The sequence below is a fragment of the Sus scrofa genome, chromosome 6 (assembly GCF_000003025.6).
Source record: "Sus scrofa isolate TJ Tabasco breed Duroc chromosome 6, Sscrofa11.1, whole genome shotgun sequence".
Classification (NCBI taxonomy): Eukaryota; Metazoa; Chordata; class Mammalia; order Artiodactyla; family Suidae; genus Sus; species Sus scrofa.
The window spans coordinates 72266155-72292116 of record NC_010448.4 but is presented as its reverse complement, the minus strand read 5'-3'; the positions used below and the strand labels follow the sequence as shown (position 1 = coordinate 72292116).

Below are 25962 nucleotides of genomic sequence, written 5' to 3'. Positions count from 1 at the left end.
GGGATACCTCTAAGAAACGTTTTTGTTGTTATTTTAAGCTAAGTACCGCGTGAGCTGGGCACGGAATGTTTAAACAAAATGAGGCAAAAGAGACACACTCCTCACCTTGACCTCGATGCAAAGACTCGAAGAAATCGTGTCGGGTGAAATGTGCTTCCTCCTGACTGTTGGCACTGGCGGACCCAGCAGGAGGGCAAAACGCCCGGGTTACTTCAGGCCCAGGACCCTCTCTGCCTGCCAGCTGGGTGCAGTTCAAAGAATATAACTTAATGTCTTTGATTTCCACTTGCAGACGATCGCTTCTGGATTCGTCATCTCCCGCCACAAAATTCTGGATGAAGATCTGTCCCAGGTGTCCTACCAACAACTCGGGGCTCCCAGGCTTCCGAGGGACAGACACGACTGGGGACTCGATGTTTATGTTCAAGATCAGCTTTACAGTGTCGGAATGAGAGGCCTCGAGGCCAAACCCATATATGTCATTTTCTTCTAAGACAAAAGGTTCCCGGGCCTTCCGTGGAGTTTCGAAGAGTGACACCATCTCACTGTACTCGGCCGTCTTGGTGGCCAGGACCGTGGTCACCTTGGTGGCGGCGCTTTTCAGCATACTTCGGAAATTTTCCTCCAGTTCGTCCATGGACAATGTCAACTCCTTCAAAAATTTGGCAGAGTGGTTGTAATGCAGGGAAGCCATCTTGAGGCTGAGAAAACATTCCTGCTTCGATTTCTCAACAAGGGTGAAACTCAGCGCTTCGGTGAGGGCTGCCTCTTCCATCCTGACAAATACAGACTCAAAGTAGCCGATGTCACTGATGATGTTTTCATAGCCTATGGAATTCCCAATGCTGACAACATACTGGTTCTTGACATTGTCTTGGGTCAAATCCATGAGCTGCAAACAGCCAAGAGAACCGTTCACGTCGAACGTGCTGCCCATGGAAACATTGACCTTGGTGCCCCCTATACTCGCCGTTGCAATCTTCCTGCCGTACTTCTCCCCGTGTGCCATCCCCACGGTCCGCAGGAGCAGTAAGTTAAGTCTGTGGATTTCCACCGCGACCTCAGTGTTTTGTTCGTAGGTAGACTGGTAGGCTCCTTGTTCCCTAAAGCTTCTTTCAAAATCAGTCATTAAAGGCTGAGGACTCAAATCATCTTTTTCCTTGGGAAAGGACTTTTGAAGAAAACCAATCAGCTCCACAATTGTCTCTGGATTTAGGATAATATCCAAATTGTTCACCTGTAGTGAAATCACCTGAAGAGTGCTGTCCAAATTCATCGATGGGCACTCTGAACTCACAAACTGATATTCCAGCTTAATGAGGGACTCTTGTTCTTTGGTGAGAATTCTGTCCAGAGAGATACCCGTGGCTGACTGGTCGTTTAGTGTGGCAGCATTGGTGAAGTGGGCCGCGTTGGATCCAGAGACAGGAGACTGGGCCCTGCTATCCCGGAGGCTCCCCGTTGGGATATCAAAGCTCAGGTTCTTGTGTGAAGCCATCAAAAGATCAAAATCAGCACCGTATGTCTGCATGGTGTCCACTAGGAGCAAACCGTGGACGGTGAGGGAGACCTCGGCATCGTAAGGCCTCTTCACGAAGTGAGCGTTGGTACCGAACACCTTCAGCACAGAAATGTACCGGCCGTTGCTCTCAACGCCGAGCTGCATGCAGTTCACTTGAAACTCAGCCAGCAGGAGCTGGGACTCCACCAGAACCTCCCGGGTGTGCTGCTCCAGGGTCACGATGCTCTGGGTTAAATTCATCACGGAGTCCTGCAAACTCCCCCGCTGCCCGCCTTGGGGGAAAATCTTCTCTTTAAACTGAGTGTCCAAAGTCTTCATTTCTGGGGTGGTCAGGAGAGCAAAGCAGTTCTTCAGAGCTGCTATTTTATCTTCATTGATGTGGATCTTTAGGTCTGGAAGGTTGCCTGAGAGCACGGCTCCGGGGTACTTGGGATCTGAAGTGTAAATCAACCGCCGCTCTAACTGGAGGTGAACGTTGAATTTCTCCACCACGTGGGTCGGTCCCACGTCAATATCCTGGACGTGCTTCCAGTTGTCCTTCACTCGTCCCACCATGATCTGGAGGTCCAGGAAGGACAGCGAGTACCTCTCGTACATCTTCGTGCTCATTAGCTGTGCCTGAAGCTGCTCTTCACTGAATTCAACACCAGAAAACGGAGGTGTTTTCTCCCCACTACTGCCACTTGTCTCGGGGGGTGGGGTGTTCGGAGGTGTGGCCAGAGGGGTCTTATATTCATCGTCACTAAACTGATTCTCTTCGGATGCTGAGCCATCCCCGCTCTTCCCCTTGATGTCATCTGCAGAGGGAAGAAGAGGAGACTCAAAGTACATGTCTGCTCTTTCCTCCCTCTTCCCTTAATGTCACGATTCAGAAAGGTACATGCAGACGATTCCACTCAGAATGGATAAGCAATGAGCCCTACTGTACAGCACAGGGAACTGTATCCAATCTCTTGGGACAGGACATGATGGAGGATCTTATGAGAAAAAAATGTATGTATACGCATGACTGGGTCACTTGGCTATACGGCAGAAATTGGCACAACATTGTAAACCAACTACATTTTTTTTTAAAAAGGGGATGTACAGAATCGACCAGCCCCAATTTACAAAAAAATAGATAAAAACTCTTAAGCATGATGTTCTGTATTTACCATTTATTCAGTGTGACCCCACCTGCTGATCTGGACGTCAAAACATAAAGACTCAAAGTTTAGAAACATGAGACGAGATGGAGCCCTGCTGACACGGAACACACAACAGGGTGCGGAACCAGCAACCTGCTGCCGGAAGCTGCCTCCCGCCACCTGAGCTGTGCTGCCCTGAGCCACCATCACCAGCACCCCCACATCACTCTCCATGTTTGTTTGCCTTTTCCTGGATTCGTCTATGTTCATTCTGTTCCCCCCACTAGAATGTTCCAAAAGAACAGAGGTCTGCTCTGCCATCCTCGACGCAACACCCCTCGTGCCTAGAGCAGTGCTTGGCAAGCAGTAACTGCTCAAGACGTCACGTTGCAGCCACAGAGTCCACATCTTAACCCCTCTCCTGTGGAGCAGCGCCAAGACAACCACAAAATCACATCACTGGGTTTGGACACCTATGTCCCTGTTCCCTGTTTGTTTTTTATAAATTCAAGTAGGTACTTTCTGTGGCTGTGTAATCCTTTTCTCCAGATGCAATTCCCTTCTCACACTCCACTTAGGCCAAACTATTCCACTCCAGCTCAAATCCTACCCTCTCCTCCTCTTCTGGGTCTTTCTGTGAAGTAACATAAGGTTGAGATTGTTTGATAAGCTTCCTCGACCTCTCTTACCCCATGAATCCTCCTTCCTCCCTTCCATCTCAAAGTAAACAATGAACACTTTTTGAATCTAATAATAGTAACGGAATTACACTCCAGGAGCCTTTTTATATATGTCCCCAATATTCCTAAATAGATTAAATCTCTATTCCTGAAATTATGTACTGAGAAATAATGTTTCTTAAAATACAAAACATTACATAAGAACTACAAATAAAAACCACGGTGAGGTACGACTTCACAGTCATAAAAATGGCTAGAATCCAAAAGACATAGAATAACAAGTGTTGCCAGGGTGTAGAGAAATTGGAAGCTTCATACAACGCTGGTGAGATAGGCAAATGGTGCAGCCTCCTTGGAAAACAATCTGGCAGTTCTTCAAAATGTTAAACATAAGGTCATCATATGACCCAGTGAGTTCACACTGAAACAAATCCAGGAGATGGAAAATACGTCTACACAAAAGCCTGTACATGAGTGTTCATCCCAGCACTACTCACAAGAGCCAAAAACCGGAAACAATTCAAATGTCCACCAACTGATGAATGGATAAATAAAATGCAACATACTCATACAGGGAATGTTATTCTGCCGAAAATAGGAATGAAGTATTGACACCTGCTACGACATGGATAAACCTTGAAAACACTATGCTGAGTAAAAGAAGTCAGACATAAGAGGCCACATATTACACGATTCCATTCATACGAACTGTTGGGAATATGCAAATCCACAGAGAAGGCAAGATTAGTGGTTGGCAAGGGCTGGGAGAGGTGGTAATAGAGATTAACTGCTTATGGGTTAGACTTTCTTCGTGGAATGATGAAAATGTTCTAGAATTAGATAACAGAGTTGTGCAATCTTATGAATATACTAAAAACAACTAAATTGTACATTTTCAAATGTACGCCAATGAAGCGATTATTAAAAAGCAACCAGTGAACTTCAGAGTTAAAAAGTGTTAAGTAAATCCTTTTTAAGCTTTGCTGGGTTCAGCACAGAGGGTCAGTCCAACCGAGGTACGGCTTTCACTTCTTCCCGTTCACACTTTACCTTGGGTATTGGTCAACAGCATTCTTCCTAGATCCACGACAACCAGCACGGGATTCTTGAATTTGAAGTCATCAGGAAAAATCACTTGTGGGGCAGAAATATCTAGTCGCACAGTCCACCGTTTACTCTCCTCCTGCAAAAAGAATGACAAATAACTTTTACCTGCAACTGCTGACGGTGGGCAACTTCATCAAGGGGGGTTCAAGGCTCCCTAAAAGCCACACTAGCTAGGGTCACAGGATGACCTAATGGTCTATGGAATTACAGCAGAATGTTTAGAACCAAAGTGGATCCGAATGCTTGAGGATTTGAGATATCAGCACAGGCAAATGTCTGCAGCAGGAGGGAAAAAAATGTGCAAATTAGTGGTTCAGGGAATTGTCTGCGCTTTGATTTTGATGATCAGTGGTTTAAGAAACCATTTAAACATTTAAATAAGTTTAAATGATTTAAACATTTCTAAATTTATAGGACTTAACACTTTATTGTAGAAACCGTGGAATTCAAAAAATGTAGAAATCCGAATATTTTTATCTATTCATGGACATTGCTAACTCTGAACTTTCATGCCAAAATATCTTAGTGAAAAATGTAAGCTGTGACATTTGAGATAAAAAAAATACACCAATTCATGAATTTGTGAACAGCTTTTCCCTGCAAATAAACTTTGTCTCAATTATATTTGGTAAAAGCAAATTTATATAAATGTTATCAGGGAGTTCCTGTCATGGCGCAGTGGAAACGAATCCGAGTAGGAACCATGAGGTTTCAGGTTCGATCCCTGGCCTTGCTCCATGGGTTAAGGATCTGGCATTGCTGTGGCTGTGGCGTAGGCTGGTTGCTACAGCTCCGATTTGACCCCTTGCCTGGGAAACTCCATATGCAGGTGCTGCCCTAAAAAAGGAAAAAAAAAAAAAAAGTTACCAAAAAGAGGAGTTCCCCGATGACTCAGCAGGTTAAGGGGTCTGGCATTGTCACTGCACAGGTTCAATCCCTGGCATGGGAAACTTCCGCATGCCTCGAGCACAGCCAAAACAAACAAACAAACAAACAAAAAAAACCTCTTGGTCTAAGATAATCAAAAGATCCTAAATGTTATAATTTGTGTTGAAACAAACACACAAAAACAAAAATCAAGACTCATTCTCCATCCCATACCATATACCTTTTCCTCTCAACATTTCTGCCAATTAAGGGAGACAGCTCCCCGCTGTCCAAAAGAAACTGCACTCAACTGCTCCACCTACTGCTGTATCTTGGAAGTGCACCTCCAGGCCAGCGGGTCAGAGACCCAGGTGTGCTGGACTGTTGAGATGTTTCTTGGCTCTCCTATATCTCCTTAACCCCATGTCAGCTGGTCACTTAGCATCACAAAGTGATCATCATCCCCAGAAATCAAAGCTGGGGTGTCATTCCAATTGTTTTTCTTCTGATAACAGTACGTGAAAGGAGATGATCTTAAATACTTATAAAATGTCAGGTCTAGAAAATGGAACAAAGACGGGCCTTGAGAGTCTTCCAAGAGGGGAACAAGGAAGAATGTGATGTAGTCCGATCATCTGTTAGTATTTATTAAACTCCAACGATAAAAACACTGGATTTTTTTTTTTTTTTTTTTTTGGCAGCTGGTAAGTATTTCATAGGTTCAGTTTACTTATTGTAAACGGATACAAGCATGTCTATCTACAGCACGTAAAGAACTTGACAGAAAGAAGGGCTTTCGCTTCTTCCACCCCCTAAAAAGAGTATGTATTACGCCCACTTACTATGAAATCACCCACAAGCAAACGATCAAGAGTTTGTCGGATTTCAGCCTTAGTCTGCATCTTCAGTCTGTTATACTGTCTTCGGGCAGCTTCAGCCACTCTCAACTCAAGTTCAGACTGATAACCAAAACCTACAAGATAAGAAACATGCCAGAGAGTCAGAATTTTCAAGTGGCCAGGTGAAAGAGAGCATTGCTACACCTATGCCAACTGGGAATTTCCACCAAAGCCACAAAATAGTCTGCAGCACGAGAGTTCCGTACTGTACTTACCCTGTGCTACATAAGGTAACAGGAAAGAGGCAGAGGTGGCTGAGAGACAGCCACAGGGAGAGAGGCAGTGTGCGAGGGGAGGGTCCCTAACTTACTAGGATTTCTCAAACCATTTTCTGAAAGATTCCAAACTATTCTATTTCAACGTCCTTAAAAGCATGACATTACACTGGAAGAGAAATTAGACTTGAGAAGGATATGCCTTCTATCGTCCATCAGTGACACGGCAATGAGGCCAAGATATTTATGGCTATTGTTTCCATGAAAAGACTCAAACAATGGACCCAAAACTCAGACAACTCATTATCAAGAGGGAGAGATGGGATACATCTGGGAAAGTGCTGTTGTCTTATCCATTTCCCTGTCCATAGAAGGGCTTTTTCTGAACATCTCAAATCTTTGGGGGGAACAAAGGCAGGTGTAACTAAATGAAGGATGATACGGGAGCGTGTGATGATGGACTCTGCAGGACACAAGCGAGTAAAACAGATCACTGATGCCGTCGTCCAGAAGGAAATTCTTGAGCATCCTTCCTAAACTCACTTGCCCCAAAACCCCGGGTAGCCAAGGAAACCACCGTCCTAATGGAATGAGAAATATTTTTAAACGTGGGCTAAATGAAGGCAAAGGAAGAGAAACTATGACAGACACCGATTCCTCTTGAAAGAGTAACTTTCCAAGGACAATCGAGTGACAGAGGACAAGCCTACCCACTTCCTCTGAGCCCTTTTCTACCACTGCCAGGTCATCTGAGTGTATAAGAATCCCTGTCCACCAGAAATACAAGAAAGCGATCTTTAGAAAGTCACATAAGATCAAACAAACAAAAAAGTTAACCTGAGGTATGAACCTTTCCCTTGTAGAAAAAGTCGGCTACTTTTCTAATAGCCTGGGGATTATATACAATGTTCAAGGGCCTCGTGCTGACATGCAGCCGCCTCTCGAATTGGCTGTGCACTGGGTTCCTCTCGTACAGCATCTCAAAAACTGGGTCGTCTGGGTCTGCAGCTAAAGGAAAGAACCAGAGAAAGAAAATGGAACATAGCAAAACAATTACCTTATTTTCGATAACCTGCAAGGAACTTCTGCGGGGAGGGGAAGACATTTTTTTAAATTATTTTCCAATTAGTTCTCACTTATGACAATTTTATAAACAGTGAACCTAATGAAGATTGGCTCTAATTTTCAACAGGACTCACCCAGGCCGGGTTGTTGGACTTGCTCCCATTATGGAACCCAGGACCCAGAGGCCCTGCGAGTTGCTCCAGTCACACATGGGGCGAGGGTGGGGGGAGAGCATGAGGCAGTTTCCACATCAGACACGGGGCTACACAGCAAATCACAGGGCACAAAGCAGGACATGCACCCTCTTTGTGGACCAAGACTACTGAGCTATGGTCACTGTGTTTTTTTTGTTTTTTGTTTTTTGTTTGTTTTTTTTTTGTTTTTTTGCTTTTTAGGGCCACACCCTTGGCACATGGAGGTTCCCAGGCTAGGGGTCCAATCAGAGCTACAGCTGCCGGCCTACACCACAGGCACGGCAACGCCAGATCTGAGCCGCATCTGTGACCTACACCACAGCTCACGGATCCTTAACCCACTGAGCGAGAGCAGGGATCAAACCTGCGTCCTCATGGATACTAGTCAGATTCGTTTCCGTTTCTGCTGAGCCACGACGGGAACTCCCCTCATTGTGTTTTTAAGGAAGAGTTTAAGAACATATGACAACTCACCAGGGCAATGATCACTTCTATCTGCAGAAGTTGTCTGGAGACCAAAAGACTGTGAGACTCTGCCAACTTCTTTTTGCTGATGAACCCACACAAAATGCATAAAGGTTAGGGCAAGAGGGGCCGATTCGCCGGGCACACACACTCTCACATTTTCACCTTACGCATCACTCGTCTTAGCACAATCGAATCAGAACGTGTCTGACACCAGGTGACCGCAGACCCTCAGGCTGAGCCCACCGGCCCATGCCTTTCTCCCAGGCTCGCATGGGCAGTGCGCTAGCCTGCACACCACACACAGAACGAATGACTGCTCAGCGGGCACCAAAGGTGTGTGGCTTTTCTAACATTCTCTCTGCCCTCCCACCCTCTCCACAATCCCCCGCACCAAAAAACTATGAGAAGAACAAGGGGCTAAAGATTCAACTGTTCTGATACTGTCTCTGCCAACTTTTAGATCAAAGATCTTCTAATCGAAAAAGAATATTATGCATAAAATATTACACATATCTAGAAAACACGAGGCGGTTCTTTTGTAACTCTGGAAAGATGACACATCCTATCAGTGACTAAGGGTCAGGGTACATGAAAATCACTGCCAGATACAGTGGAAATTCAAATATTGACCTTGAAATGCAGAAAATGGTGGCGCTTACGGCATTATCTTCCAAATCAGAGCAGCTATTCCAAGGAGGGTCTAACACAGGAAGGGAAGGAGGCACTGCCATAAATCCGCCCCCCCGCCCCCCGCTCTCTGACACATTCAAAAAAGACGTTTCTAACTCCACTTTGATCTGAATCAGCCTGCCTCAAAATGATCAACTGTTAGAACAAATCAAATTACTGTTACATGCTACTTGCCTAAAACAGACCACAATTCACCGACACCCTGGATGGATCAGCCCCCAGTGCGGTACATACCGGATTGGGGAAGACCAGGAGAGGAAATATGGTTCCTGCCGTGGCCAGGTCGCGAAGAAACAGGCCGCCCAAGCGGACTAGAAGCAAGGAGGAATTCCTTCGAGGAAGAGACTCGGCGAGGAGTTTTACACCTACAGAAAATAAGTGTTAAGAGCTGATTATACGCCGTCAGAGCCTTGAGTATTTTAAAAGTATCGAACATTAATATTTTACAGGAGACTATCAGATATCATGACCTAGTTCTCCTTGAAATTAGAATAACCCTATCTACATACCTATACATCTATCTATGGAAATATATAAGAAATATTCAAAGTTTCCCAACAGAATGAATTTTAAACAGAGCATTTTACAGGTAAGCTCAGTCTGCTAACTCACACTAAGGCTGTGATTTCCCAGCTCGCAAGATGCTGAAGTCTAAAACAAACTGGCTTGGCAGAGCTTCCTTGCCTGCCCGCTTACATCTCTCGCAAGCGTCCTATCTTAATAAATCTAGTTCTTGCCTATCACTTGGCCTCTCAAAAAACAAAAACAGGAGTGCCCGTTGTGGCGCAGTGGTTAACGAATCCAACTAGGAACCATGAGGTTACGGGTTCGGTCCCTGCCCTTGCTCAGTGGGTTGACGATCTGGCATTGCCGTGAGCTGTGGTGTAGGTTGCAGACGTGGCTCGGATCTGGCATGGCTGTGGCTCTGGCGTAGGCCGGTGGCTACAGCTCCGATTCGACCCCTAGCCTGGGAACCTCCATATGCTGCGGGAGTGGCCCAAGAAATAGCAAAAAGACAAAACAACAAAACAAAACAAAACAAAAAAACTCCTGGCTTTTTTAGGGGGTCATTTGCCTTTACTGACGAACCTCAGATAAGGGGCCTATTTTAAGAACTGCAATAAAACTCTTTGTGAGAAGAGAAAACCAACATCTGAGTATTTACTTGTATACCTTTAATTCAAATTCAAATACAATCTTCAAAATGTACAGATTCCATATTTGCTAATTCGCCTACTCACTAAACGTCATGTGTCACCCCAAAAGAACACAGGCAGTGCCTTGCAGACAGGTGCCGAGCAGCGGAATGTTTGAGTCCCCTGAGGTCCATGTTCCCAGCTGGAGCTGAATAAGGCAACGCTCTGCCTTCGCATTTCAGCTCACAGGAGTCCGTTTAGTGCCAAGTTTTTTGCACTTTTAAAGAGCCGCCAAGCACTGTGCTAAAGTGCCTTCCAGAGGAAATACACGTGGTGAATAAGCTTCACCGAGGCAGGAGTTACAGTGCCGCTGGCCGTGAATTCAATTAACGAATCAATACGACATATAAGTAAGGGGCCTTTAAGCAAACACACATTTAAGAAGCTCATAGACTGAAGCGCTGAGGAACGTGATGACCAGAGGCTTACAGGCACCTAACCAAGTGGGGCCATGATTGCGTATTCAACAATTCAGCATTCACAGCAACTTTCTAGAACATAATTACCGCAGACAGTGAGACTCAGGCGGACACTGGTACCCAGGTGATAAAGAGCACAGGTAGCTCTTTGGGGCAGTACCTGAAAACTCGAGCTGCATGAAAGCACTTTGATTCGTCTGAGGAGCTCCCTGCTCCTGGTGCAACAGAGTCACAGTCCCTCGCTGCAACTGCAAGTTCAGTTTGGCAAAGACATGGTCTCGCTTTGTGTACGTGTTCATACAAGAGGCGTCTGCAGTGGGGTCAAAAAACTCCTCAGAGCCTGAATGTGAGGAAGAAAAGACTTGAAGAAAAAACATGGGAGGGCGTTCCCGTTGTGGCACAGTGGAAACGAACCCGACTGGGAACCATGAGGTTGCAGGTTCGATCCCTGGCCTCACTCAAGGAGTCAAGGATCTGGTGTTGCCATGAGCTGTGGTGTAGGTCACAGAGGTGGCTGGGATCTGGCGTTGCTGTGGCTGTGGCTGTGGCCAGCAGCTGTGGCTCCAATTAGACCCCCAGCCTGGGAACCCCCATATGCCACGGGTTTGGTCTTAAAAAGCAAAAAAAGAAAGAAAGAAAAGAAAAAAAAAACATGGGAAAGTTTAAAAGCCTCCAATTATGGTCCTGGTGACACTACGTATTTTTCCTATTTTTTAGAGAAGAACTCCAAGGTCATGGAGTTTATTTACATCTACTCATCAACGTAAAACAACCGAACTGCTTTATAAGGGCTCTTACCAACTTACTATCAAAGGACAACGCTGAACTCCCGATCGAGTTCAGCGTGAGGCAGCCCTGCCAGTGTGATGCGATGTTCCACGTGGCACCATCCCGACGAGCGGCCACTAACCACAGCGCCTTGAGCCCTTTGGCCAAGGCGGTGGCTGGCCAACTGAGCTAGTAAATTTTTCCTTTTGTTTTAATACAGTGAAATAGCTATTTGTGACTACAGTTACCATACTGGACAGCCTGGGTCTAAAGGTGGCTCTGGACTGTATTCAGGGCTCCAAGTTTAAGACTTTTGCTCAGACTTCATTCTCTCAGGACTGCTGCCACTCAGACCCACCAGCAACCACACCAACATTCAAATTCAGTAACAGAGATGCAAACGAAGTCTCTCTTGAAAATTCCCCTGCCTCTAGAACAAGAGACAAACTGCTTCACAAATGTCTACTTATTTATCTGAAATGTTTCACAAATAGCAGTGAACTGTGAACCGAGTGTCCCCTTCACCGCAGCGGAGAAGGGCAAGGGACGGCCGGCTCCCGCCTTACCCAGGATCTCCTCGGGCGTCCACGGCGCCTGCCGCTCTGCTGTCAGCCCCTCGCCTGGCCTCCCTTCAGGGCTGTGCTGCCCGTACCAGCCGCCCCAGCCAGGAAACCAGGACTGAAGGTACTGCAGCATCCCACCGCCTCCACCGCTCTCCGGGTCTCCGGGAGAGTCCCCAGGGGACTCAAACTGAGGCTCCCGCAGGCTCTGTATCAATCAAAAAGGAGCACACATGAGGGGCCAGAGGCAGAAACAGGGAGGGGAGTGTCTCTGCTCGCTCTCTGTCCCCCAAAGAGGCACTCAGAGCACGCTGAGCCCGGGCACCTCTCCTCACAAAGCGTCTCGTACCTCGGCCAGTTCTTCCTGTTTGTGGAATCGTTCATGAACCAGCTCACGCAAAATCTTCAATTCCTCGAAGCTCTGCTCCTCTTCAATCCGACACATTTCCTCCTGTTTGGGTGAAAATAAAAACAAACAAGCACTATAGGTATTACGGCTCCAGAGGAGGCGGACAGCTTCCCCAAGCACCCCAGTACCGCGAAGGAACCTGTGTGGTCCCCAACATTTCAAAGGCCAAAACACAATGCAGATACAAAGTTCCATCACTGCTACGGTTCTGGTTGAAAGAGCTTTTCCATGTAACCCCAGCAGGTTCTACGTGGTCTCTGAGACTCCTGGTGACGAGAGAGGGAGCCCTGAGTTGCAAATGGGTGACACGTACGAGTGCTGCTGGAATATCCCAACTCTGCACAGAAATGACAGGTTACTGAGCGACTTCACGTGCTCCGTACCTCACCTGAGTCAGCAAGACGGCTAGTTATTCTATGACTCTTCCCCCTTCGGATGAGGAAACTGAGGACCAAGTTGACACAGTAAGTGTGGGGGCCTCCAGCTCCCTTCTGTTTCATGAGCAAGGAGGTGGCCATTTTAATCTGCTTTATGCTAGTTAGCAGAGAGCAATGGTGGCCAGCTAGATGCAGATGCAAAGCAAAGGAGAGTCAGCTGCCCCAGCGGTTCCTTCCACCCTACCACTGGGAAAGAGGGGATCATATGTGTTTACGTGTTATAAATTAGCTGTGATTTCGAGTTTCCTCTCCCTCCATGTCTTTGCCTGGGCCTTTAAGAAAATCAGCCAAAACAAAAGGTCTGGTTTATTCCGCCCTTTTCATAAGGTCTCTGTGCCAGTGACCATGCCTGACCCTGGGGACAAAAGCATTAGCCAAGTGACTGGGTGAGGAGCGGTGAGAACACCCAGGGATTCAGCACTGCTGCTGGGGACCAGAGCAGGGTGCTCTCTCAGGCTGCATGTGTTCCCCCCCAGACTCATACGCTGGAGCCCTAACCTTCCCTGGTGATGGGACTTGAAGGCGCCCTGAGAGGTGAAGAGGCTTAGATGAGGTGGTGAGGTGGGAGCATCAGATGGGATGAGTTCCCTTAGAAGAAGGGGAGGCAGAAAGATGCCTCCACCCAGGAAAGGCCAGGTGAGCACAGGGAGAGGCGGCTGCCCACAAGCCAAGAAGGCCATCTTCCCCCAGTGCTTTGATCACGGACCTGGCAGCCTCCAGAACTGTGAGAAACAGATGTCTGCCGGTGAAGGCCCCCAGTCGGTGGAATGGGTATTGCAACCCAAGCTAAGACAGGTGCCAGAGGGAAGCTGAGAAGGATTTCCTAGAGAAAGAGTTAATGAAGAGACAGCACCCACGGCAAAATACAGGAAACAGTCTAAACGGCTATGGGAGAAAACTGACGCTCACAAAACTGAAACAAATCAAGGAGGAAAGCACTCTCCACTGCCCTCCTGAAGAGACCGAGGCAGAGAGACCAGAGAGAGACAGGAGGGGGCTCCAGGCTGGGACTTGGGGACTGCCGGTTCCAAGAGTGTCTGGTCCTGCAGTTAAGTGACACAGGGGCTCGCCTCCCTCCCGCTTCACACCCTCTGCTGGGGCTCTGCCTCCAAAACCCCAAATCCAATCAAGTCTACTGGAATTAGGAAAGTCCACAGAGATCAGGTACAGACTTTGGAGCAAAAGAGTTAGGATCAGGCTTTGAAGAGACATGAGTGACAAGAGGAGAAGCCTCTCTGGGCCCTGCACGCAGAGCTGGGGGGTGGGGAGCGTGCCCAGAGGCCTGGCAGGAGCCTCTCCTCAAGCAACAGAAGGTGGGGGATGCTTCCTGTCGAGACAAAGCTAGCCTTCCAAGAAGTTCTCGCCAAGGAAGGCCGACTCTGCCCTGTAAAAACAAGATCCCTAACAAAGACCTGACTTCTTCACGGAGTCCATTTTCTTCTGCCTTTGAGAGAGATTCTTATCCTCTGACGGGAGACAAGACAGCAGCCCCTCACCGTGTCGTCTGCCGACAGCAAGCCTCCTTTCAACTTGGTGAAGTATTTGTCAGTGTAAGACACGGCATCGCGGGCCCGGTGCAACAGGAAGTCCCACGTGCAGCGCGTCCTCTGTTCCCGGATCTCGTGCAGGTTGGCGTTCAAAGCAAAGTACCACCACTCTCGGCAGCTGAAACATTTCAGAACCGTCCGATTACCAACCAAGAAAGGGGCAAAAATGCTGTCGACCCGGGGCGGCCCACAACACACCACTCCCACTCCGAGACACCTTCTTCTCTTGCCTGCCAGCAGTTTACGCCTCGAACTCAAGTAACATCAGGCTCACCTCAGCGTGTGTGGACAGTGAATCTACTGGCAAAGCACATCGCCATGACCGATCCCCAATTTATACTCCAGTAATAATACATTACTCAACTGGTCTCAAGTCGCCACTGCCAGAAAATCAAGTCGTGGCTACATGCTAAATACCACCACAAGATAATCAGCAACGAGTCAACTATGTCAGGTTTCAATGAAATACTTCAGGAAGGACTGGAAACACACAGGGTCTTTAAAAAGTTTTAATGCGTTGACGAGGCAAGTTTATCACACCTCCATGAAAAGATGTATTTTTGCCATAGGTGTTATGAAGTGTGCTCTATAAATGGGAACCAAGCAGCTTTGGAGGAAAGACAGATACCAGTCGGTTCAAGAGTGCTGCAAAGTATTGACTAACAACTAGATCCCACCAGAGCAATGCCAGTGTCCTCGCTAAGTGAGACCAAGAGGTCCTTCTCCATCCCACCACCCCGACCTACGACTACAACCCGAGACACCAGATAAACATACAGTAAGAACATCAACGATGATAAGCAACAGAAACGGTATTTTAAAGACTGAAAAATCGACTATACTTTCCTTTGGTGGGGGCAGCACCCACAGCATATGGAGGTTCCCAGGCTAGAGGTTCAATCAGAGCTACAGCTGCCAGCCTACCCCACAGCCACAGCCACGCAGGATCCAAGCCGCATGGGTGACCGACACCACAGCTCACGGCAATGCCAGATCCCACTGAGCGAGACCAGGGATCGAACCTGCTTCCTCATGGATACTAGTCGGGTTCCTTACTGCTAAGCCACGATGGGAGCTCCTCGACTGTCCTTTTATCTCCAACCACATTGAAAAGATAGCGAGGCACATTCCCATCTACGTACAAATAAAGAACCTGCTATAAAATGCGTTTCAGACACAACGCTTGGTTGACAAGCCTTACTTCTCAGACACCGCCACTCTGGGTTTCCATTTCCGGAACTTCGCCTGCCTCTCCTTTCGTTCCAGCTCCTTGAGGAATTCCATGATTTGCCGGTATTGCAGCTTTTTATTGGAGGTTAAGAGATACAGGTTAGAAGCAGTTTGTTTCTTTTGCTCAGTTAAAACGTATAGGTCACAGGAACAATTCGTATCAGCTAACCCACTGGGTTGAAATCCAGTGCAAACTGGAAGAGCAAACTCGAGGGGCATTTTTCCCTGAACCACCGTCGGTGAAGCATTCACATTTACCGGCTCCGGTACTCTGGGCTCAGCACGGAACACAGCAGGTCCCAACTAACCCGAGGGGACCCCACCCCCCACCCCTGCCTCCGATCCAGCTGAGGACAGTGAGCTCTGCACCCGCCACAGGAGGGTCTCGGGGAGAAGGAGGGTACCTGGGAGAGTTTCAAGGGAATGGTCTCCAGGTGAATATCGCATTCGATACGGGGAGCGTGCCGAGACCTCAGCGGCTCTTTGGAGCAGTTTCTCTTCAGGAGCGCGGACGCGCACACAGGAGCCAGGATGTAGTGATGATCGCGCCGGTCCAAGCTCCTGTCCATGGCCTCCTGAGCATCACGAGAAGGCCCGTCGTTAGAGTACGTGTTTGCAGCATCAAGTCACACGTGGGGACGTTACCTAATCTACAGCGCGCACATCAGAATCTAAAACCAGGATAAAACTGGGACTCTCAAGCTCTTTTATTTTATTTCTTACTAGGTAATACACTCACGTGGTTTAAAACTTCAAAGGACAAAAAAAAGGGAAATCTCCCTCCTCCAGCCACCAAGTCAGAGGTGACCAGTGATTCCAGTTTCTGATGCATTCCACCAGAGGCGTTCTGCATATTCCGGCAAATCCATGATTTTCTGGTTCTATATCCATTCTTACACACACGGTATACAGGCTGTTTTGCCTTGGTTTGAGAAACTGAATGCTATATGTCTTTGAGACTATGGCATGCTCATCATAAAGAACTTTGCCTTTATTTTTTGGTAGTTACACATTGTTTTACTGTATGGATGCACAGCATTTATTTAGTCAAGTTAGCAAAACAAAAACCATTCTGCACAATAGCATGCAAGCCAAAGATAATCGTGATTGAGGGGAGGAAATGAGTCCGTTTTCTCCATTTCACTTAAACCATCTACAATTGCTTCACAAAAAGATTAAGCTGAGATCTTGTTTTAATATCCTCCACAAATAGTAACACTTCATATTCAATGATTTATAATGACTTTCTAAATATTTCCTTTTTTTTTTTTTTAAATCCTTTTTGGCCACACCCAGGCCAGGGATCAAATCCGAGCCAGAGCTGCAACTGACCTATGCTACAGCTGGGCCAGCCTCAGATCCTTAACCCACTGTGCCAGGCCAAGGATTGAACCCACACCACAGCAGGACCCAAGCTGCTGTAGCTGGATCCTTAACCCACTGCGCCACAGTGAGAACTCCTTTCTAAGTACTTCTTAAAGAAATGCCACCAGAGGTGAAATTTCAACATAAAACATAGTTAAGAAAGTGCTCCTTTAAGAATCAGATCTAGCGCTTTGTTCTTGGATTATGTGGATGCCCAGTACAATGGCGGCGGAGATCATGGAGAATTCTAACGTGTTAAGTGCAGGTAGTGGAACACCATGCAGTAGTCAGAAGCAATGAAGTATAAACAGCAACACTGTGAACCACCTTAAAAATAGAGCTTTAAGTGAAATAAGGGAAACAAATAAACTATAATACACTATAATCTATAATAAATGTAAAACATACACAAAACCCCATACATTGTTCAGAGGTACACGTAGAGCAAGTACCCCAAGCAAACATACTCGAGGGCGTGTGCCTATGGAGGGAGATGGGGTGAGAATGGGGACAGAGACGCAGGGAACAAACCGTAAGAGGCAGTGATCTTAGCCCCCTTCACTTTGGTGTTGGATCGTAACAGAGCCCTGCCAGAACCATACCTGCAGCTCCACCTGAGGCAAATCCCCCAATAAAGTGCAGTCGACATCCCAATAGATGCTAAACTCTGCCACATCTAACTGCTTTTTCCGCATTAATTTCTGCACCTGAGGGAAGACAGGGAGGAAAACAAGATTCTTTATTCTTAAATGGACTCAATCCACTCAAAGGGCCATTTGCGGAGAATCAAGCATCGGCCACTTGGCAAGGTGCTGAGGGTACAGAACTGAATGAAAACGTGGTTTCGCTCTTAAACAGAGTCCAGAATCTAGCTAACTGGAAATACGAAGATGTAGACAATTTCAATTAGGCAGAGGGAAGCCGCAGCAGCAGAATATAGAAAATGCTATAAGCAAAGGGAAAATGTCACTGCACAGATGAGTGTCAAAAACCGTGTAAATTTCAGACAAAGGAGGGGAGGGAAGGACTGGAACGCACTTCAAAGACCGGGGCCAATGACACAAAAGGCCTGTGGCCCCAGAGGACGGCGAACGCATCGTGTAACTGGACCACTGCCCTCGGGCACGGGGGCAGGCCTGGCGTGTGGACACATATTTGGAGGGCGGAGTTGTGAAGGGTTGAGAAAAGAAAGTAGCTTGGGGATGCCACGAGGTGCTAAGTTGATTAGTTTCCTGCACCCCCAAACCTGTGAATGGGACCTTATTTGGAAATAGGGTCTTTGCAGATGTAATGAAAGTAAAATGAGGTTGGACTAGATTGGAGTGGGTCCCAGTCTAATCATTTGTGTCCTTATAAAAGAGAAAAGAGACACACAGAGGAGAAGGCCATGCGCAGATGGAGGCAGAGACTACGGGGACGTATTCACAGGCTGGGGAAGGCCAAGGCAGCCACGACAAACAAGGAGGGAGGCATGGGAAAGGGCCTCCCTCAGAGCTGCCAGCAGCAACCAACCCTGGTAACACCTCGATCCTGGACTCTGGCCTCCAGAACTAAAGAAAATAAACTTCTATTGTTTTAAACCAACCATTTGTTATCTTAGACCCAGGAAACTAACACACTAAGAAGTGTGTCACACTAAGGAGTTTGGGTGTCACGCTCTAAGGCACAGGGAGCCGCTGAGGGTCTTGATGTGGACACGCACCAGGGTCAGGCCTGTGTCTTAGAAACAACCCCGGCAACCATGCAAAGTGGAGCTGCCCCCCTGGAGTCATGAGTGTGTCAAGATAACAAGCAAGATGATAGGATCGTGACATTTTAGGAATACAGTGACCCTTGAAAAACGTGGGGGCAGGGGCACCCACCCTCCCCTCAGTGGAAAATTCACATACGACTTTAGAGTCAGCCCTCTGTAACCCGGGTTCTGCATCTGAGGATCGTTTGTCACTGTAGCATATACTTGATGAAAGAAATCTGGGTGTAAGTGGACCCACACAGTTCAAACCCACGTTGTTCAAGGGTCCACCGTACTTGGTTACTCTGAGCTAAGCACTTCCAGCCTCTGGCAGCCACATCCATTGGCCCCAGGGTCCTGGCCAAGTACCATCCTCCTTCTCTCTGTGTCGTGACGTGGCAAAGGCTGAGAAGCATCATTGGTAGAGATTGAATCAAGAGCCTGGGATGGAAGGAAGGAGGTCACAGAAGACAGGACTCTATCAACCCAGGCAGATACAGGGTCTTGAACCCAGACAGTTGTGAGGACGACAGGAAGAGCCACATCTGAGACATTCTGCAGGAAAAACTGGCAGGAGGTTGTGAATAAACGAATAAGGACGTTGAGGAATGAGAAGTGAAAGCATGAGCACAGGCTTGCAGAAACCGGTGCTGTGGGTAAGAACACGCTCCAGAACAGGGACGGCAAAGCTCTTCTGGGAATGGCAAACATTCAGGCCTTGTGGGCCAAAGGGTTTCTGGTGTAGCTACTCCACTCTGCCACTGGAGCACAATGTGTAAACGCAGGGGCGTGGCAGTGATTCACTTTATTTACAAAAACAGACAGGGTTGGATCTGACCCACAGTCTGCTGGCCCTGATCTAGAGCAGGTCCACCTGGATTCGAGATCTGGCTCCGCCACTCACTCCCTCCTTCGCTGCTTTGCATCCTTGGCTGCAGGACAAGGATAACAGTGATGGGGAAAAGCAATGAGAATTCAACGAGGTAAATCACGGAAGGCACTGAGAACGGTGCCTGGCACACAAAAGGGCTCTAAAGATGTTAGTTTTCAAGTGTTTGTTTTTTTAATAAACATTTACTAACATGTCAGAGAATAAAGGAAAAAAGTTTTGGGGAGTAAAATGGGCAGATGAGGTCATTTGGGTTATGACATGCCTAAAATGCCACAAAAGCGTCCCTATAGGTGGTTCGAGACCTTGAATATGAAGGTCAGAAGAGGAGTGGAGAATGGACTTCAAGACATGGATGCCATTGGCAAATATTTCCAGGTGGCAGCAGAAACCTTGAACAGAATGAGTGCCCTCCCCACCCCCGAGAGGGTACACAGCGTGAGAAGAAAACCAAAGATGAAATGCTCTCTGCACCTCCGTTTCCTCGTGTGTAAAATGCACCAACACTGAATGGATAAGTGAAATAATAGCAAGTCAGAAAAAATTAACTATTTTCCTATTCAGCAAAAGACAAGAGACATCCACACCCAACAAAGTACACAGGGGAAAGGTGACCTCACCGACATAACACGAAAGGACAATGGGCAGAGCGCCAGTGCCCCAGACCCAGCGCCTTCCTCCCAGGTGGCAGTCCTAGTTGGTACTCACGGGCTCATTCACGGCATTCTGCATGGACACGTTCTTAATGCAGATGCCGAACGCGAAAGGATGCGCGGGGTTGGTAAGGCCGTCTTCAAAGCGCAGGTGGACATCTTGAATTTTTAACTGCAGGGGGAAAGAAAAACCACACACTTAGACACCTGTTGCAGGCAGAATACTACAGGCGAGGGTCAAACTGCCCTTCAGGCACTAAAAACCAGGGCAGGCATTTTATACAAACACCACACACCTATCTGATACTCTAAGCTCCTAAGAGAGTTATAATCACAAACTGGACATGCATTGCATTTCTTTGTAATTATTGCCATCTCCAGAAAAGAGTTAAGATACTTTGAATAAAATCATTTCAGATGACACCTGAAACAGTAGTCGATAACTGGCCCTCCCTCCCTGATGGTATCTTAATCTTCCTGTGTCCCCAAACCTGACACAGGACCACCAGCAGGGCACATCCCCTTTGCACTTATCTACTTCCCTTGCCCCCAAGGCAGGCTACACAAAGGGCACTCTGCTTCAATGAATTAAAAAATACTAGGGAGTTCCTGTCATGCCTCAGCCGTGATGAACCCGTCTAGTATCCCAGAGGACTCGGGCCTCCTCAGTGGGTTAAGGATCCAGCGTTACCGAGAGCTGTGGTGTAGGTCGCAGAAGCGGCTGGGATGTGGCGTTGCTGTAGCTGCGGTGTAGGCCGGCAGCTGCAGCTCTGATTCGAGCCCTCGCCTGAGAACTTCTACATGCTGCAGGTGTGGCCCTAAAATACATAAATACACAAATAAATAAATTTTTTAAAATTAAAAAATTAAACTTATAGTTACCATATGACTCAACAATTCCACTCTCAGGCTTATACTCAAGAGAACCGAAAACATATATTCGCATGATACCATATACATGAATGTTTACAGAACAATACTCTTCACAGCCAAAAAGTGAAAACAGCCCAAATGTCTCTCAACTGATAAATGGATAAACAAAATGTAGTATAGCCTAAGTATTGTAAAAACTCTAGGTATGAGCACTCCCATCAAATCCCTACACTAAGAGACTCGATCAGATTTTAACCTGGCTTCTAGCAGTCTAAGGCTGTGTCCCTGGGACATTCTATCCCAGTCCTGAGCTCCTGTCTAGAAAAGCTCAGAGCTGTTTATTCAGCATTTACTGAAAAAGGCTCACTATGGAGCATCCTTCCTCTGCCCTGTGGGATGGGCACACATCTCCTACAACTCGAGGACCTAAAAGTCATTTCCCTGAAAGGTAAGCATCAGGTTGGAGGGGCCCGTCTCTGGTCTCCTGGGAGGAGGGGCGTGGCTAGCAGACACCACTGGCCTAATCACACCTATACACTGAGTTGCCAGCCCTTGTAATCTTTCACCTGAGCCCCCCCCCACATACACACCCCCTCATTCTCCCTTTAAAAGGCCTGGTGACCTCTGTACAAATTGGAATGGAGCTCTACTCTGTCCCCTACTGTCGGCAGTCACCGAATAAAATCTCTTTTCACCACTTTAACTTCACTCCAGCTTTGTTCCTCTTTGGCAGTCCATACAATGGCATATATTACTCAGTCACACAAAGGAATAACGTACTGACACATGCCACAACATGGATGAACCCCGAAAGCATTATGATAAGAGGCCAGACACAGAAAGCCGCACAGTGCATGACCCCACTGATATGAGATGTCCAGAATCGGCAGATCCATAGAGAAAGTAATCAGCGGTTGCAGGGGCTAGAGGGATCGGGATATTGGAAGTGGCTGCTAATGGGGTCTGGAGCTTTTTCTGCGGGATGATGCAACTGTTCTGGAATTAGACAGTGGTGAGCAATACACAACTCTGTAAATATGCCCCCCAAAAACAAACAAACCACTAGACTGTACATTTTAAAAGTGTGAACTTTATGGGATGTGAAATAAATCTCAATAAAGCTATTACTAAAAATAAAATTAAAATAATGAGGGTTTCTTTTTTAAATCAGTGACAGCTAAAATAAACTGAAAAAGAATTCAAAGCAGGGAGTTCCCGTCGTGGCGCAGTGGTTAACGAATCCGACTAGGAACCATGAGGTTGCGGGTTCGGTCCCTGGCCTTGCTCAGTGGGTTAACGATCCGGCGTGGCCGTGAGCTGTGGTGTAGGTTGCAGACGCGGCTCGGATCCTGCGTTGCTGTGGCTCTGGCATAGGCCGGTGGCTACAGCTCCGATTCAACCCCTAGCCTGGGAACCTCCATATGCCGCGGGAGCGGCCCAAGAAATAGCAACAACAACAAAAGACAAAAAAGACAAAAGACAAAAAAAAAAAAAAAAAAAAGAATTCAAAGCAGTCACCACCTCAAATGTATTGATTTTTTTTACCAACGTTATCAAACTTATGAAGCCAACAACCTCAGATTGTCATTTTGGGGGAAGTGGAATACCTTAAAAACATGGGGTTAAGGATCCGGTATGGCTGTGCCTGTGGTATAGGCCGGCAGCTGCAGCTCTGATTTGACCCCTAGCCTGGGAACCTCCATATGCCATGGATGTGGCCCTAAAAAGAAAGACCAAAAAAAAAAAAAAAGGCTTGTGTCACCTTGGCATTGCAAGAAAACCTGGAGGTAATAGGTACAGGCTAACTGTCATGACATTTGTGAAAATTTCTGTGGACTTGGATCTGGTTTTTTGGGGACAAAACAAAACTGTCATTAAAGCAGAAATATGGCCAACAGTCCTAGAACTGTAACTATCAAGCTGCCCCCACATACATCAGGGAAAGATTAAGTATCTTAGGCTGTTCACAACACACTGGAAACCATGGAGCCCACCTCCCCCCTTTCACAGATGAAGAAACTGAGACCAGAGGTTAAGTGATTTGCCCTGAAACATTACAGTGATGAAGACTCGGGTGGCCTGACTTCGTAAGAGGCTAATCCTTCAGCAAGTGGGATTTCGATATTCAAAAAGAAAATGAAATGTCAGTGAAACGAAAACTCCTACTCACACTAATCGAAGCAAGAAAAACCTGTGTCTGCCCAGAGCTGGAGTTGCTTTTCAGGTTTTCCCTGTGGCACCGCCCAAGGAAAGGCACTCCCAAGCAGCCAGCGAGCTCTGCAGACACCCTGTTAGCAGTTAAACCCACAGGAAGCAAGAAACCAAGACGTGAAATCATTTCGGCTTGAGCGATCCCTATTGCGTTCATAGTTCCCAAAAGCCCTGAGGACTTACTTCAATATTCTCCACAATTCTGGTAACTACCGAGGCAGTCACTGAATACCAGTAGGATTCCCCTTTCTGCTGGCGTTCGTTCTACGAAGGAAAGAGCAGGTGTTAGTGGAAGCTAGTGCTTCGCTCATTTGGTGAGTCTCACCGCCACCGCTCCACGGGCAAAATGATTTCTGCCTTGCCTTCCATTTCTCCTCCAGGGCTTGAAGGAGAGCTTTCTTGCGTTCCCTTTCCAACAGCTTCTCCTTTTCATCATTGAAATCCTGTATTTTTTCAGGGGCTCCAATTAAGTGAAGGCTGGAGATGGAGATCACCCAGGGGTCCACGTGGGGGCGATAAAAGGGAATCTGAAGGGTTACTTTCCCAATTAAGCCTCGGAAAAGGAAAGTCTTGTTAAATGCCTGCACACATTTTAAATTCTATTTTTCCATATTCTTCCAGTTTTAAGGAGTATTACTATTTTTACCATTTACTTTTTAATTTAAGAAAGCAAGCAGCAGGTGCTCACACATGTGACACAAATGTTAGTAGGCTGAGCTCTGTAAGAAGGAGGCATGATAAACTAGAAGCTGGAAAAAGGTCCGTGTGACTCTACCATATCAGGTGCAACACCTCCCCTCTGGAAATGACCTCTGCCCCAACTGGACTACATCATAAACTTCCCACGGCACCTACACAAGCCTGTGGGCACAAAACCCACTTCTTGTTCATGATTAATTAGCTGGTCGATAGGTACTTATTGGGAGTTAGCAGACTGAGAATGTGTCCAGTCCTGATCACAGCATCCGAAACATAAGCCATGCTGCAGCGGCGCTCTAGGGGGAAAGAACTCCGATTCTGCATGACAACTCGGCTGACAGGAACGCTAAATGGCCTGGTAGAACGGTGACATGTATTTCTCAAGTTCTACCACTTCCAGCCAAGCCTCCTAGAACACAAGCCTTCTTTAAATTCGATTAACAAGAGGCAAATCAGCACTAGGAAATAATGCATAAGAATATGTGAACTGGGAGTTCCCAGTCGTGGCTCAGCAGAAACGAATCTGACTAGGAACCATGAGGATACAGGTTTGATCCCTGGCCTTGCTCAGTGGGTTAAGGATTCAGCGTTGCCATGAGTTCTGGTGTAGCTTGCAGACACGGCTCGAAATCTGGTGTTGCTGTGGCTGTAGTATAGGCCAGCGGCTACGGCTCTGATTTGACCCCTAGCCTGGGAACCTCCACATGCCGCACGTAAGGCCCTAAAAAAGACAAAAAAAAAAAAAAAAAAAAAAATATATATATATATATATATGTGTGTGTGTGTGTGTGTGTGTGTGTGTGTGAACTGTCTTAACGGATCTTTCAGAGATCCCAACTAACGGTCTGCCTCTGAAAGCAGCACATGTTATCAGAGTGTGATCCTTACTGTCTAAGATCAAGAATTCGAGCAGGATCAATAGGTTATATTTAAGATAACAGAGTATCATTAAGATCAAGTGATCAGTTGGGTAATCCAATAACAAATAAAGAAACTTTACAACAAATAATTTAAAAAAATTTTTTAGTGTTCACCTTATCTAGCAAAATGAAAGCTTTCTACATTTAATATATACAATACATATATATATTATATATACACATACATGTACATTGTATATATTACATATGTATTATATATATATATATATAATATGTATACATGTATGGGGGGGCGTGCCTGCAGCATGCAAAATTCCCAGGCAAGGGATCAAACCTGTGCCACAGCAGCAACCAGAGCCATAGCAGTGACAAAGCCAGATCCTTAACCCGCTGCACTACAAGAGGACTCCCAGTAAAATTTATTTCATAACTGAAACCATACACCAATTTTCACAACAAAGAATTTTAACAATAATTAGTGCACAGCTGCAATTCTAGCATAAATTAATTGGAGGGACAATTATTTGACAACAAAATACAACTGTTACATTTCAAAATAGGGACCCCCCCCCTTTATCTAGAACAGAAGTTCTCAGACTTTAGTAAATATAAGAATCGTCTGGAGTACTTATTAAAGATACAGATTTTAAAAACCCACAAAAAGACAAAAAAAAAAAAAAAAAGGAGTTCCCGTTGTGGCGCAGTGGTTAACGAATCCAACTAGGAACCATGAGGTTGCGGGTTCAGTCCCTGGCCTCGATCAGTGGGTTAACGATTGAGAGCTGTGGTGTAGGTTGCAGACGCGGCTCGGATCCCTTGTTGCTGTGGCTCTGGTATAGGCCAGTGGCTACAGCTCCGATTTGACCCCTAGCCTGGGAACCTCCATATGCCACGGGAGCGGCCCAAAGAAATAGCAAAAAGACAAAAAAAAAAAAAAAAAAAAAAAAAAACCCCAAACATGCAGGTTCAACAACACTCCCTGGGAGGTTCTGACTCAGGAGGTCTGAGGGCCACCCTGAAGATCATCTTGATACTGGTGGCCTGGAGGACCGCACTTGAAGACTGATCTAAACTCTACCCTTGGAGTTCCCTGGTGGGCCAGCAGTTAAGGATCTGGCATTGTCATTTCTGTGGCACAGGTTCAATCCCTGGCCTGGGAACTTCTACATGCTATGCGCACGGCCGAAAAAACAAACAAACAAAAAGAACTCTATCCCCTTCCTACCCTGTCTCTTCCAGGCTAACAAAACCAAACCCGA

The 25962-nt window shown here is 46.7% G+C and overlaps 1 protein-coding gene across 13 annotated transcripts in view; it reads right to left on the bottom strand.

Moving 5' to 3' along the window:
• The window catches only part of VPS13D (vacuolar protein sorting 13 homolog D), a 257392-nt gene that overhangs the window by 222140 nt on the left and 9290 nt on the right, over positions 1–25962 (bottom strand). For 11 of the 13 annotated variants that reach the window (XR_002344909.1, XR_002344910.1, XR_002344911.1 and 8 more), the window contains 16 exons: positions 23486–23676; positions 23307–23387; positions 20095–20211; positions 17368–17472; positions 15805–15975; positions 15372–15472; positions 14120–14288; positions 12127–12228; positions 11784–11985; positions 10610–10789; positions 9069–9199; positions 8151–8226; positions 7255–7425; positions 6146–6276; positions 4380–4512; positions 106–2319 (listed from right to left, as the gene is read on the bottom strand). Coding sequence is in view for 7 of the 13 variants with exons in the window: in XM_021095374.1 (XP_020951033.1) it covers positions 106–2319; positions 4380–4512; positions 6146–6276; positions 7255–7425; positions 8151–8226; positions 9069–9199; positions 10610–10789; positions 11784–11985; positions 12127–12228; positions 14120–14288; positions 15372–15472; positions 15805–15975; positions 17368–17472; positions 20095–20211; positions 23307–23387; positions 23486–23676 (4275 nt within the window). In the remaining 6 variants the exon portion in view is untranslated. Of the gene's footprint in view, positions 1–105; positions 2320–4379; positions 4513–6145; positions 6277–7254; positions 7426–8150; positions 8227–9068; positions 9200–10609; positions 10790–11783; positions 11986–12126; positions 12229–14119; positions 14289–15371; positions 15473–15804; positions 15976–17367; positions 17473–20094; positions 20212–23306; positions 23388–23485; positions 23677–25962 lie in introns of those variants that run through there. The other 2 variants (XM_021095377.1, XM_021095381.1) reach the window with 2 other exon arrangements.